Here is a 12,617-nt window from a genome sequence, read left to right on the forward strand (position 1 = left end):
TCCAGGGGTGTGGGAGGCTAGATGACCTGTGGATGGAGAGACCATTCTACCCTTTATCTGACTGGAAGTAGGGTGGGGGTGGGGGTTCAATGTAATGGAGGCAGAGGCCAAATAAAGGTCAGGTGATCACTGTGGAAGCCAAGGAGGTGTGGACACCTGTGTAGGCAATGGAATTGGCCAAGGGCCTGTGCCGCAGGAAGGGGGAAGGTTTCCGTCAGCTGTGACGGAAATGTGTATGCCTGCACGTACGTGTGCGTGTCCCTATGTGTGGTGGGTGGGTGGGTCAGTAGTAAGAGACCATGCGTTGTTATGTATCTAAGGATATGTGATTGTATGAGGCTGGGTGTGAGGAATTCTGAGTATGTGTGTAAGGTTGATGGTGCGAGGGGCCGACCTTCTGTGCCCGGCAGGCTCTCTGTGTCTGCCTGGTAGAGATAATCATGAGACTGTGTGTGGGTGGCTTTTGAGCATGTGGGGCCATGGCTTTTAGGGTGACAGTCTTTGGGCAGGATGATCACACACACTCAGACATGCACTACAGTCACTTGTCGTAGGGGACTGAAGTGGCCACTGAGCACGTGCCGTGTGCTGTGCCCTGGCCTGGACTTGCAGAGCCCACAGAGGTGACTCGTATCAGCCACTGCCATTGGGAGACAGGAGCAGGGAAGGGGAGGGACACATCACAAGTTAGCTGCCGGTAAGGACCACCCGTGACGTGAGCGTGCACAAGATGCAGAGTGGGGAGTAGCTGACCCTGTCGGGTTCTGTGTGTTGGGGGCGGGGCAGAATGAGTCAGAATTGACTCTCCAGGAGGGCTCACATGCTCAGAGTGCTGCAAGATGCAGATGAGGTCTGGGGCCAAGGGGAGAGGGAGGCCATCCTGGGCAGAAGAAACCAAGGAAGAGTATGAGCAATGGCACTGGGCTCACTAGCCTAGCAGGTGCAAGTTACCTGCTGTTGCCCAGCTGTTGTCTGTGAGCTCAAAGGGGTTGGGGGGGGAGCTGGACAGATTCAAGGGGCTATTCAAACTAAAAGCAGGGACACTGGCCTGGAAGGTAGGAGATTTGGGTTCTCATTCTTCATGACTCTGGACACGTCATTTTGACTATGTGGGCCTCAGTTTGGATCTCAGGGATTGGATGGTTCATAAAGCCCATCCCTGTTCTGTGGCTTCTTCTCCCTGTGGCCAGTTAAACCCATGACTCACTCTTCTCGAAGTCAGGCCCTTCTTCCATTTAACCTCAGTATTTCCTGCTTCCTCCTGGGTTGCTGCTTCTCCCACTCCACAGATATTTACCCAGCCTCTGCCCTCCGCATGTCACTGTGGGAAGGCCCAGGGAGCTGGAGAATACAGATCAGACCTGGGAGGGGGGTGGGGGGGTTCAGTGTCAAGGGGTAGGGGCACAGGGGTAAGAGTGGTAGCATTGATTTGACTCCTGACTCTACCACTGCTGAGCTTTGAGACTTTGGGCAAGTTACTCATCCCTCTGCATTTCATTTTCCTCATCTGTTATCTCCTTCAGGGAGAACAACCTGGACCTAGCAGAGTTGCTAGGCTTAGCCAAAAGTAGGTACTCAGTAAATGACAGCAATTCTTTTTAGAGCTGCAAAGCAGTAGAGCTGGGATTCAAGCCCAGGTCTGTGCGCCCCCAAGCCCACATTTGCCTGCTGTCTCCCTAGTCAGCCCCTTTGGTGGCCCCCTCCCCTGTCAGCCCCTATGTCAAGCGGGGCTGGCCTCAGGTTTGGAATCTCCAGGGCACTGGGATTGGGTAGGAGAAACAGCTTGCAGAAGAACCATCAGAGGAGATGGAGGTGATTGGGGTCCCTCCGCTCCTCTGCCCCACGCACCCCTGTGTCCCATTTCCCCGACCGGTTCTTCCTCCAAAGCCCCAAGCCTCTGCTCTCATCTAGGTGCGCCGACCTCCTCCTCTTGTTTTTTTGTCTCCCACTTCCGGTCCCGCCCCTTCCAGCCTAAGTTGTCATGGGGATAGTCCTCAGCATCCCTAGCTTCCTCTTGCCCTCATCTTATGGTATCCATAGCGACAGCCCCCATTCATTTCCATGGCAACTGCATCCTGATCCTGTCCCCTGCTGGCTGCCTGGCTCCGGGCAGCACCAATAAAGGGAAGGAGGGAGAGAGACCTCCCATTAGGAGCAGCATCTGGGAGAGTCAATGCCCATGCTACCCTAAATCCTTACAGAATGTCCTGCCTCTCCCCGTCTTAATGCCTTGGCTCACAAGGTCACTCACTCACTTCTACCAGCTCCTCCGAGGCAAGGTCCTGGTCAACACTTCCTCCCCAGGGAAGCCTTTAAAGCTGCAGGGGAACTAGTCCAGACACTGGGCTTTGGATTCCTGTTCTGCCACTTGCTCTCTCTGAGACCTCTGGCAGTTAACTTTCCCCCTCCGAGTCTTTTTCCTCACTTGCAAAATAGGAATCCTAATTCTTCCTTCACATTTGTCATGCAGATTAAATAATGTGCGGAAAATGCCTGACACAGGGAAGGTGCGCTGCAAGTGTGAGTTTATTTTTATTCTGCTCAGCCACCCCCAAGCAGAAGGAATCTCTCTCCTGAGCTCCCCCAACACTTCCTCTGTTCCCCAGCCTTGAGAACTTTCAGTTTTGTACTGTGGTTATTTGTGTAACGTGGTTTATTCCCCCCCACCCCGCCCCCCGCCCTGCTGCAGAGGATGCTCTTCAGTTTCTCCCACAGAATGGCCCAGAAGATAGTGCACACAGGCACGTGTGTGTGTGTTCTTGTGTTCTTTGCTCCAGGCTGGGAGAAGTCCAGAGCAGAGTGGTGGGGGGGGGGCCCTCCCAGGCCCTTTCTGAAGTCCAAGAATCCAAACAGGGAATTGCATTTCCCTCTAGCCCTGCACAGATGAGAAACAAGTGCAGGGAGGTAAAGTGACATGGCCAGGCTCACAAAGCTGCTAAATGGCAGTCAAGACCTGAAGCTGGGCCTCCCAGCTTTTTACTGCACATATCGTGTGTGTGTGTGTGTGTGTGTGTGTGTGTGTGTGTGTGTGAGTGTGTGTGTGTGTCCATGTGTGTGCATGTGTGCATATGAGAGAGAGAGATTTTCCATGTGATCAGCATACCTCTCAGTGTTTTGGGGGCTCTGAGTAAAGGGATTTCACATCCCCAGGTCCGGTTTTTTTCAGCAATATGTATGATACCAGGAAGGACACCCTCAAACACTGTCCTTTTTGCCAGGCCCTCTTGGGGGAGACTGTACTGACAGCCTGACCTCCCTGCCCCTCTTCCCTTTGCAATCAAAGTTAGGGGCCAGCTCCGAAGGGAAGAATTACCAAAGAGCAGAGAGTCAGGGGCAGCGCGGAGCCAGAAGTGGTGAGAGGCAACAAGATGTCGTGCGACGTGCGAAGACAGCCTGGGCCCTGTGTCTGCTTTCTGACTTTCTCACTTAATAGGCCGTGTGACCTTAAGCAAGTTTATATTACCTCTCTGAGCCTCCGTGTCCTCATCTATAACACGGGGCTAATGGGGTCTGCCATAAGTTTCAAGAATTCAGTCAGCTCATTGATGCTCTTGCCCTAGGGATGGGGTGACTCTAGGGCCCTGTGGCAGCAGAGGAAGGACCTGTAAGCCAAGCCGTGTGGAGGGGGCAGGTAGGCATGAAAGGGTGCACCTGAGCTAACTGTTGAAGGGTGAGCAGGATGTAGTCAGATTGAAGTCATGGGGCAGAAGATATATGAGGCAGGGGTCAGATCAGGAGAGCCATCCACAGCTCTGCTGAGGTAGTTAGAGGTTATCCCCCCGAAAGTTGATCCCTATAAAGCCTAAGGTAGATCACGTCCCTCTTCTGCTCATCTCAATCAGAGCAGAAGTCGAAGTCTTTATCATGGGCTCATCGCCCTTCATGATTTGGCTCCCATTCCTCCTCTAACTTTACCTCTTCTCACTCTCCCCTCATTCACTCTGCTCCAGCTACACTGGCTTTCTTGCTGTTTCTGAAACGTGCCAGGCATTGCTCTACTTCAACATCTTTGCGCTGGCTCTACCTTCTGTCTGGACTCCTTTGGCCTCAGGTGACCACACTACTCACTCCCTCAGTTCCATCCGGGCTCGGCTTCTACACCATTTCTTCAAAAGATCTTCCCCGACCGCCATGTTGAAAACAGTGCATTTGACCACTCTGCCATATTTTCCTTCCTAGCACTTATCTCTACCTACAATGATAGTATGTATTTATAGTCTGTTTCTCCCGCTAGAGTGTCACCTCCCCTAGGGAACACATCTTATGTGTCTTGTTCACTATTATATATTATATTCTATAATTATATTATATTCAATATATTCCGAGCACCCAGCACTGGGCCTGGCATACCAAAAATGCTCAACTGTTGTTCATTGAATGAGTTCGGATGAGCCCTGGGAAGGTTTTAGTGGGAGAGCAAAATGGTCAGATCTGTACATTGGAGGGCTCTCTCTGGCCACAGGATGGAGAATGGATTGGAAGAGGACACTGGCCGGCGGAGGTCAAGGCTCAGGGGGGAGGATCAGCACAGCCACCGGAGCTTATTCATTGACTCCTTCACTCCAGAGGTTTTATCGAGCTCTTCTGTTCCAGGCCTTGTGCTTGGGGCTGGCTAGATTACCAAATTCTCTTCCTGTGCTGGGATTCTGGGAGTCAGGAACACAAATAGCTGTCACGCTTTGCCAAAGCTAACCTGCGCCATAAAAAGAAGGACAGACATGTGCTGTGAGTGGGAGCTCTGAACAGGATCAGCAATAATTTCTGGCTGGAGGCGGGCTTCAGGAGGGCTTCTTAGTGGTGGCATATGACCTGAATCTTGATAGAAGTAGGGTGTGGGGGGATTTCTCGGATTGCAGATGGCAGAGGTGATAGGGACTGCATTCCAGGTGGAAGGTACTATATGAGCAGTTTGGGAGGTGGAAAGAGGAGTATTTGGGAGAAACAGGATCTGGGCCAGGCTGAAGGGAAGGGTGGAGAGGATGGGAGGCTGGCAGCTCACCCTGCAGTCTGGCTGAATGTTTAAGGGCATGAGCTCTGGAGTCAGACTGCCTGGATTTGAATCCTGACTCTAGTATTAGGAGCTGTGTGACCATTGATAAGTTACTTAACCTCTCTGGGCCTCAGTTTCTTGATGTATAAAATGAAGATAAATCACAATACCTATGTCATAGGATTGTTTTGAAGAATAAACAGATTATTAAATGTGAAGTGGTAAGAACAGTGCCTGATGTGCTAAGTTCTTCATAAGCATTAGCTATTGTGTCTTTGAGAAGCCTCAGGTGCCAGAATAAGAAACTTGGGCTATCTCTTGTGGGCAGCGGGAGCTACATATGGTTTACGAACAGAGGAGACAATTGGCTCAAAACTGGGTTTAAGCTGTATGCTGAGAGGGAGAGGTTTGAAAGGTTGATGAGCAGGATCCTTCAGTCCTGAGGAGCATCTTAGATGCCTGGGTTGGCGGGGGGGAAGGGGAGGGCTAGACTAGGTCTGACACCTGAAGTGGGAGTTCACAACCCCTGAGGCCCAGGAGGAGAGAGGATTTGGGGTAGAGGGCAGCTCCCCAGTCTGCTTCTGCCTTGTTCCTGGCAGTGTTATAGCATGACGTTGGGAGGGTGGAGGATGAATGGTGGGTGGGGAGGGGATCCTCTAAGGTGGAGCTGAGCTCTACCCCTGCAGCCCGGGACCCAGCCAGGTGGGTGGGTGCTGCCTCCCCACTGCACCCAGCCCCAGCCCAAAGTGCTCTCCCACAAGGCTGGCAGGTCTGATCCAGCTGAAGTTCTTACACTGGTAGGGAGTCCCCCTACATCCACCCCCGCTTGCCCTGCCCTGCGCCCTGGCCTCTGCCAAGTAGGGCTTGAGGAGTGGCCCCTTAAGCCTTTCCAGCTAAGAGCCCCCTCAACCATGTGCCTGCCCAAACCAGACCATTCTCTGGGCTCCACCACACCCACTCCCCCCACAGCCCCCATGCCTCACCCACCTGTCCCTCCCCTCCCAGCCCCCCTCCTCCATTCCCCTCACCTCTGTGACTCCTCACCTTGCCTACTAGGCTCAGGGCGCCTGGGCGCTGTCGCCACCTGGGTTCCCTGGCAGCCTGGTTGCCATGGCACCATGGGAGCAAGTCTGGCGGAACAACAGCTCTGGGTAACCAGGGCGGGCAAGGTCCCGTGCCCAGCTCCTGCCAGTCTTCAACCTCAAGACTTTTGCCTCCCCCGCCCCCAGCTGAACAGAGGAGGCCATGAGGAGGAAAAAGAAGTTGCCCCGCAGGGCAGCTCTTTATCTGTGAGGATGCTGAATGGGAGGCGCCTCTCTCTGTCTCCGAGCCCGAGCCCTTGCAGCCAAGGAACCCTGGGAACTGGCCAGGCCAGTGTCCAGGCAGCAGAGGGCAGGGGCAGGGCTGTAACGGGCAGGGCTGGGCAGGGGAGGGCTAAGTCTGGAGGCACAGGATTCAGGAGTGGGCCCCAGGCTTGGCGTCAGAGCTGATCTGGGGTGGTGCTGGGGGATCAGGCTGGGAGGGAAAGTGCAGCAAACGGTGTTGGGGACAGAGCCATAAGGGGGCTGGAGCTGAGAGGGGAAGGGGCCTGCGGTGGGGAGGGGGCTCTGTGAAGGAACTGGTCTGTCAGGGGAAGGAAGGTTTGGGGATGGAGTTGTTAGGGGCCAGGACTATAAGAAAAAGGGACTTGAGTGGACAAGACTGGGAGGAAATTGGTCTGTGGATAAGGCTGTGAGGGGACGTGGCCATGGTGGACCAGGTGTGAGGGGTGAGAAGGAACCGGGACAAGCCTGTGAGAAGACCCAGCTTTGAGGTAAAGGAGTCTAAGCAGCTGGAGCTGTGAGCGGTGGGGCAGAAGGGCAATGATGGTAAGGCTGTGAAGTCAAGAGGGCCTGCAGGGAAGGGACTGCCAAGGGCAGCTTGGGGTGGGGAGTATACCTCCCCTCTGGCCTTTAAATGTTGGGGTTCCTATGTCTGTGAGGAAGCTGGGGAGGATGGGGTTGTGGGAAGGGATCTGGTCCACCCACGTTCAGTCTGGCTGAGCAGGCCCATCTCCTGGTCCCACATCCTGGTTCATCTTATCTCATCCCCACAGTGTGGAGGGTGAAGCCCCAGGCAGTGACCTGAGCACAGCGGTTGATAGTCCTGGGAGCCAACCCCCTTACCGGCTGAGCCAGCTGCCCCCCACCAGCAGCCACATGGGGGGCCCCCCAGCTGGGGTGGGCCTTCCCTGGGCTCAGCGAGCTCGCCTCCAGCCAGCCAGTGTCGCCCTGAGGAAGCAGGAGGAGGAGGAGATAAAGCGCTCCAAGGCCCTGTCGGACAGCTATGAACTCTCCACGGACCTGCAGGACAAGAAGGTGCAGAGGAGATGGCTCTGGCTGGGAATGGGAGCTGGGAGGGGGAATAAGGGTGTGAGAGAACCAAGGGAGGGATCCCCAAAGAGGGATACTTGAGGGTGGTATCCAGGGAGGGATAGGGAGCCCAGAATGGGAGACTAGCTCTAGGATCCTTTGCCCTACTGGGGACTTACCCACTCATTCACCACCCATCCGCTGAGTCTCCTGTTCACTCAACAAACATCGACTGAGCTCCAAGCCCTCACTGGAAATGTAAAGATGAATAAGACCCAGACCCAGTCCTCCAAAAATCTAATATGAGAAGCACACACATCCATTGACACTTTCAGAAGACTGTGCTATAGTATATCACATATATCACACAGGATATCATTTAGTTAAAAAAAAAAGGCTGGGGGGCACAAAATGCCATGTATATAGGGAAAAAAAAGAAAACCTGGAAGGATGTACACCAAAATGTTAATTGTGGTTATTCCTACATATCGTGACTTTAGCCAAACTGATCTTCCTTCCTCTCTTCTTTCCTTCTTTCTTTCTTTCCCTCTCTCCCCACTTCCCCTCCCTTCCTCCCTCTCTCTCTCCTTTCTCTCTCTTCCTCTTTCCTTTCCTCCTTCTGGCTCTCAATTTACTTCTTACTTTCTCACTGTTTTTGGCTTCTCTGGGTTTTTTTCTAACTTTTTTGGAATAATGGACCTCTACCTCTTGTAAATAAGAAAGAAAACCACCATCCAGCCTCATGTGCCAAGTGCTATCATAGATTAAAATGAGGACACCACACAGAGCCCAGCCTGGCGTGTCCAGGCAGCTCTAGGCAGTTAGCTGTGACTTGGGGCCAGGGGTGGGGGGGGTGGTATGTGGTTGAGGCTCAGGGAGATGAATGAGGCTGGCGTGAGTTTCTGACCTTGTTCCCCTCGACCCTCCCCTGCTAGGTGGAAATGCTGGAGAGGAAGTATGGGGGCTCCTTCCTGAGCCGCAGGGCTGCCAGGACCATTCAGACAGCCTTTCGCCAGTACCGCATGAACAAGAACTTTGAGCGGCTCCGCAGCTCAGCTTCAGAGAGCCGCATGTCCCGCCGCATCATCCTTTCCAACATGAGGATGCAGTTCTCCTTCGAGGAGTACGAGAAGGCACAGAACCCCGCGTACTTCGAGGGCAAGCCTGCCTCGCTGGACGAGGGTGCCATGGCTGGTGCCCGGAGCCACCGGCTTGAACGAGGGCTCCCCTATGGAGGCTCCTGTGGAGGGGGCATTGATGGTGGGGGAAGCTCCGTCACCACATCTGGAGAGTTTTCTAATGATATCACAGAGCTCGAGGACTCCTTCTCCAAACAGGTCAGTACTGAAAAGGGCCTTTCCTCCCCATCCCCATGCCCTAGCTACTCCTATGCCTCTTTACCCATGTTCCATACTAAAAGGAATTGCCTGGAGACCATTTGAGGAGGGGCTGTGAGATTGAGGAGAAAGATTTGGCCAGACGGAAAAATCAGGTCGTTAAAACAAGCAAGTTAAAAATCTAGGCATGGAGAACACAAAGAAAATTTATGTTCCCACTCTCTGGAACGTGACCCACTATTGAGTTCAGGTCTAACCAACAGGTGATGAGCTCCTACTCCATGCCAGGGGCTGTGTGTTCGAGACCCCCGCGAGACCAGGGGAGGGGGCAGGGGTGATGGTGGTGGTTTCCCAGTTTTACAAAGAAGGAGACTGAGGCTCCAAATCCCTGAGAGGTGAACTGGAGTGGAACTGGAGTGGAACTCGGCTCTGTCTGGTTTCAAACTCTGTGCCCTTTCTCTTATACCGCACTTACTAGGGACCAAGCTCAGGGTTGGGCACCTTGATGGAGACAGATGAGAGCTGTCCAGGGTCCTTGTTTTTAAGGCTCTCCGAAGCCAGTAGAAAATAGCAGACATGTGCGCGTGACTGTCCCCTGAAGCAGAGTGGCTCCAAGCCATGAGGAAGGACCACCAAGAGTACCATGGGAACCCAGAGGAGGGAAAAGAAACTTTCTTCTGGGACGAACAGAGAAAGCTTCTTTGGGAAAATAGCACTGGAGCTGGGCCTTACCAGACAGATAAGATTTAGCAAGTTAGAGACTGTTGGGAGGGTGTTGCTTGCCCAGGCAATGCATTGGCAAAAACACGGAATGGCGGGAATGTAATAGGCTGTGGTGGTGGGAGAAGATCATTCTCAGCTCAAGGGTATAGTCTGTGGAGCCATTCAGGTGCAAATCCCAGTTCTGCCATCTCCCAGAAATGTGATCTTCAGCAGCTTTCTTAACCTCACTGAAACATGATCAATAAGACAGAGGTAAAACCTTCCTTTTAAAGCTGGTGTGAAGAGTCACTTCAGCTAGGAAATATACATGATAGCACTTATGCATGGTGGCTGCTAAGTACATGTTAGTTTCCTTCCTAAAACCGAGGAGGTATTTGGCAGAGATTATTGAATGAAAGAATGAATGAATGAAGCCTTGTAAGAGAAGAGATCATTCTTCTCTAATCTCTGTGATCTGGCCCTGCCATCAGCCAGGATGGGCTTCCCTGGAGCTAGGGGTAACCCCTGGGCTATCCCTGGAGGGGGTATATGTAGGGGGAAGGAAAGAAGTATTAAAGGGAAGATTGAAATCATTCATCCATTCATAACAACAGACATTTAATTGAATACCTCTTCTGTGTCAAGTGTGTTGAGCTGAGCTGAAAAGAGGGAAGCCGGACCTGGACCCAGCCCTCAAGGGGAGAATGGGGGTTACAGGATCACAGTCTGGTGATCCTATGAGGAACCAGGCCTGGGCCCAGCTGTCAGTGCTGTCCACGTCCAATGGAGAAGTGTGTTAGTTACGTGTATTAGTTACATTGCTGCATATCAAATGATGCCAAAATTTAGTAGCTTAAAACTGAACTTTAAGACTGAGCTTAAACAAGAAATATTTATTCCTTCATGCAGTTTCTGAGGGCCAGGAGTGGCTTGGCTGGTGACTCTGGCTCAGGGTCTCTTATGAGACCCTGAGCCAGAGTCACCAGCCAAGCAGACCACAGTCTCTGAAGACTTGACTGGGGATGATGGGTCTGCTTCCAAGCTCACTCGCTTGACTACAGATGCTCACCATGTGGACATCTCCATAGGGCTGCTCATGGTGTGGCTTCCCCCCAGAACAAGGGGTCTGAGAGATAGAGAGAGAGAGAGGGAAGAGTGAACAGGAGTTCTCAGGAAGGAATCTGTAGTCTTTTGTAACCTAATCCCAGAAGTGACATCCCATCCCTTCTGCCATATACTGTTGGTTCCACAGACCACGCCTGGGTCAGTGTGGTACACAAGGGTGTAGAGACTGGATACCACAGAGAAGCTGAGTTACCAGCCATGGTTTGGATCTCAAATAATAAATATATGGATTTCCTAAGACAGAACCAGACAGAGGGCTCTGGGAGCCTGCAGGAAGCCGAGATTTTGGTTTACCCTGGGGGATGGCAGAGGCAAGAAATAGGAATTGAATCAGGGAGGAGATGGCATTTGGCTTGGGTCTATAGGGACATGAAGGAGATACTGAGATTTCTGAGAAGAGAACTTGTCACCATTACCCAGCTCCTGTGAGCTCACAATGGCTCCCTGGGAGTTGTTTTATATACTGCAGAGAACCTGTGGAGGTGGGGGAGGGGACCCACTTCTTCTTGGCTGACCCACTAGGAAGATTTCCCCTTTTTCCCTCCCTCCCTCCTTCCCCTCTACCCTCCTTCCCTCCCTCCCTTTCACTCTTCCTTCCTTCCTCATTACTCCCTTGCACCATCCCATCCTCCTTCCCTTCTTCTTTCCTCCCTTTCTCTCCCTTTCCCGCTTCCCCTTTCCGCCCGCACAGGTAAAGTCTCTGGCTGAATCCATTGATGAGGCCCTGAACTGCCACCCATCAGGGCCCATGTCTGAGGAGCCAGGGTCAGCCCAGCTGGAGAAGCGGGAGTCAAAGGAACAGCAAGAGGACAGCTCGGCCACATCCTTCAGTGATCTTCCCCTCTACTTGGATGACCCAGTTCCCCCACCATCCCCTGAGCGACTGCCCAGCACAGAGCCCCCACCCCAGGGCCGGCCTGAGTTCTGGGCACCAGCCCCTCTCCCACCAGTTCCTCCACCAGTGCCACCAGGGACCCGGGAAGATGGTGCCCGTGAGGAAGGCACTCGCAGGGGTCCTGGGTGCTTGGAGTGCCGGGATTTCCGGCTGCGGGCCGCCCACCTCCCCCTGCTTACCATTGAGCCTCCTAGTGACAGCTCCGTGGACCTGAGTGACCGCTCAGATCGCGGCTCTGTCCACCGCCAGCTGGTGTATGAGGCTGATGGCTGCAGCCCCCATGGGACCCTGAAGCACAAGGGGCCACCAGGCAGGGCCCCAATCCCACACCGCCACTACCCAGCCCCCGAGGGCCCAGCCCCAGCCCCGCCAGGGCCCCTGCCACCAGCCCCCAACAGTGGCACCGGGCCCAGTGGTGTGGCTGGGGGTCGGAGGTTGGGGAAGTGTGAGGCAGCAGGCGAGAACTCTGATGGTGGAGATAATGAGAGCCTTGAGAGCTCCAGCAATTCCAATGAGACCATCAACTGCAGCTCTGGCTCCTCTTCGAGGGACAGCCTGAGGGAGCCTCCAGCCACAGGCCTGTGCAAGCAGACTTACCAGCGGGAGACGAGGCACAGCTGGGACTCACCAGCCTTTAACAATGACGTGGTGCAGAGGCGGCACTACAGAATTGGCCTCAACCTGTTCAATAAGTACGTGCTCCCTGCTCCTGCTTCCTCACCCCCTCCCTATCCTGCCGGGAATGCCTGGACCACGGGGGCTGGACTCCAAGCAGAGCTCCTGTTTCCGCTGTCCTCTCTCATTTTGTGGATGGGCTTTCTCCCTGGCCTGGGCAGCAGAGTGGCAGAATAGAAAGCCCTCCCCACCACAAACACACACACACACACACACACACACACACACCCTTTTTCAGAAGCAGCTCTAGTCCTAGTACTGCCTCTGACTGGCTGTGGGACTTGGGGCAGGAAGCTTCCTTCTCTGGGCCCCAGTTTGCTGTCTATAGGGATAGGTTCTGAACCTCAGTTCCCCCACATCCCCTTTTCGGTGAGGAGGTGATACAGTGTATCAAGAGCCCTGCTCTGAGTCCCAGGAGCCCTGGACCCCTAACCCGACTTTGGCCAAACTGTGTGTGCAGCCCTGGGCAAGGTGTGTTCCTTCCTTGGGCTTCAGGGCTTCCATCTCTTAGCAGGGTGTATATCTGAGGCACTGGGGGGCAG

At 53.7% G+C, this 12,617-nt stretch overlaps 1 protein-coding gene across 5 annotated transcripts in view; it reads left to right on the top strand.

The window, feature by feature from the left end:
* Nucleotides 1-12,617, top strand: part of IQSEC2 (IQ motif and Sec7 domain ArfGEF 2) — a 76,369-nt gene that overhangs the window by 49,310 nt on the left and 14,442 nt on the right. For all 5 annotated transcript variants that reach the window (XM_047715605.1, XM_047715601.1, XM_047715604.1 and 2 more), the window contains 3 exons: nucleotides 7,086-7,347; nucleotides 8,277-8,678; nucleotides 11,197-12,092. In XM_047715605.1, the coding sequence (XP_047571561.1) occupies nucleotides 7,086-7,347; nucleotides 8,277-8,678; nucleotides 11,197-12,092 (1,560 nt within the window). The remainder of the gene's footprint in view (nucleotides 1-7,085; nucleotides 7,348-8,276; nucleotides 8,679-11,196; nucleotides 12,093-12,617) is intronic.

The sequence above is a fragment of the Lutra lutra genome, chromosome X (assembly GCF_902655055.1).
Source record: "Lutra lutra chromosome X, mLutLut1.2, whole genome shotgun sequence".
Lineage (NCBI taxonomy): Eukaryota > Metazoa > Chordata > Mammalia > Carnivora > Mustelidae > Lutra > Lutra lutra.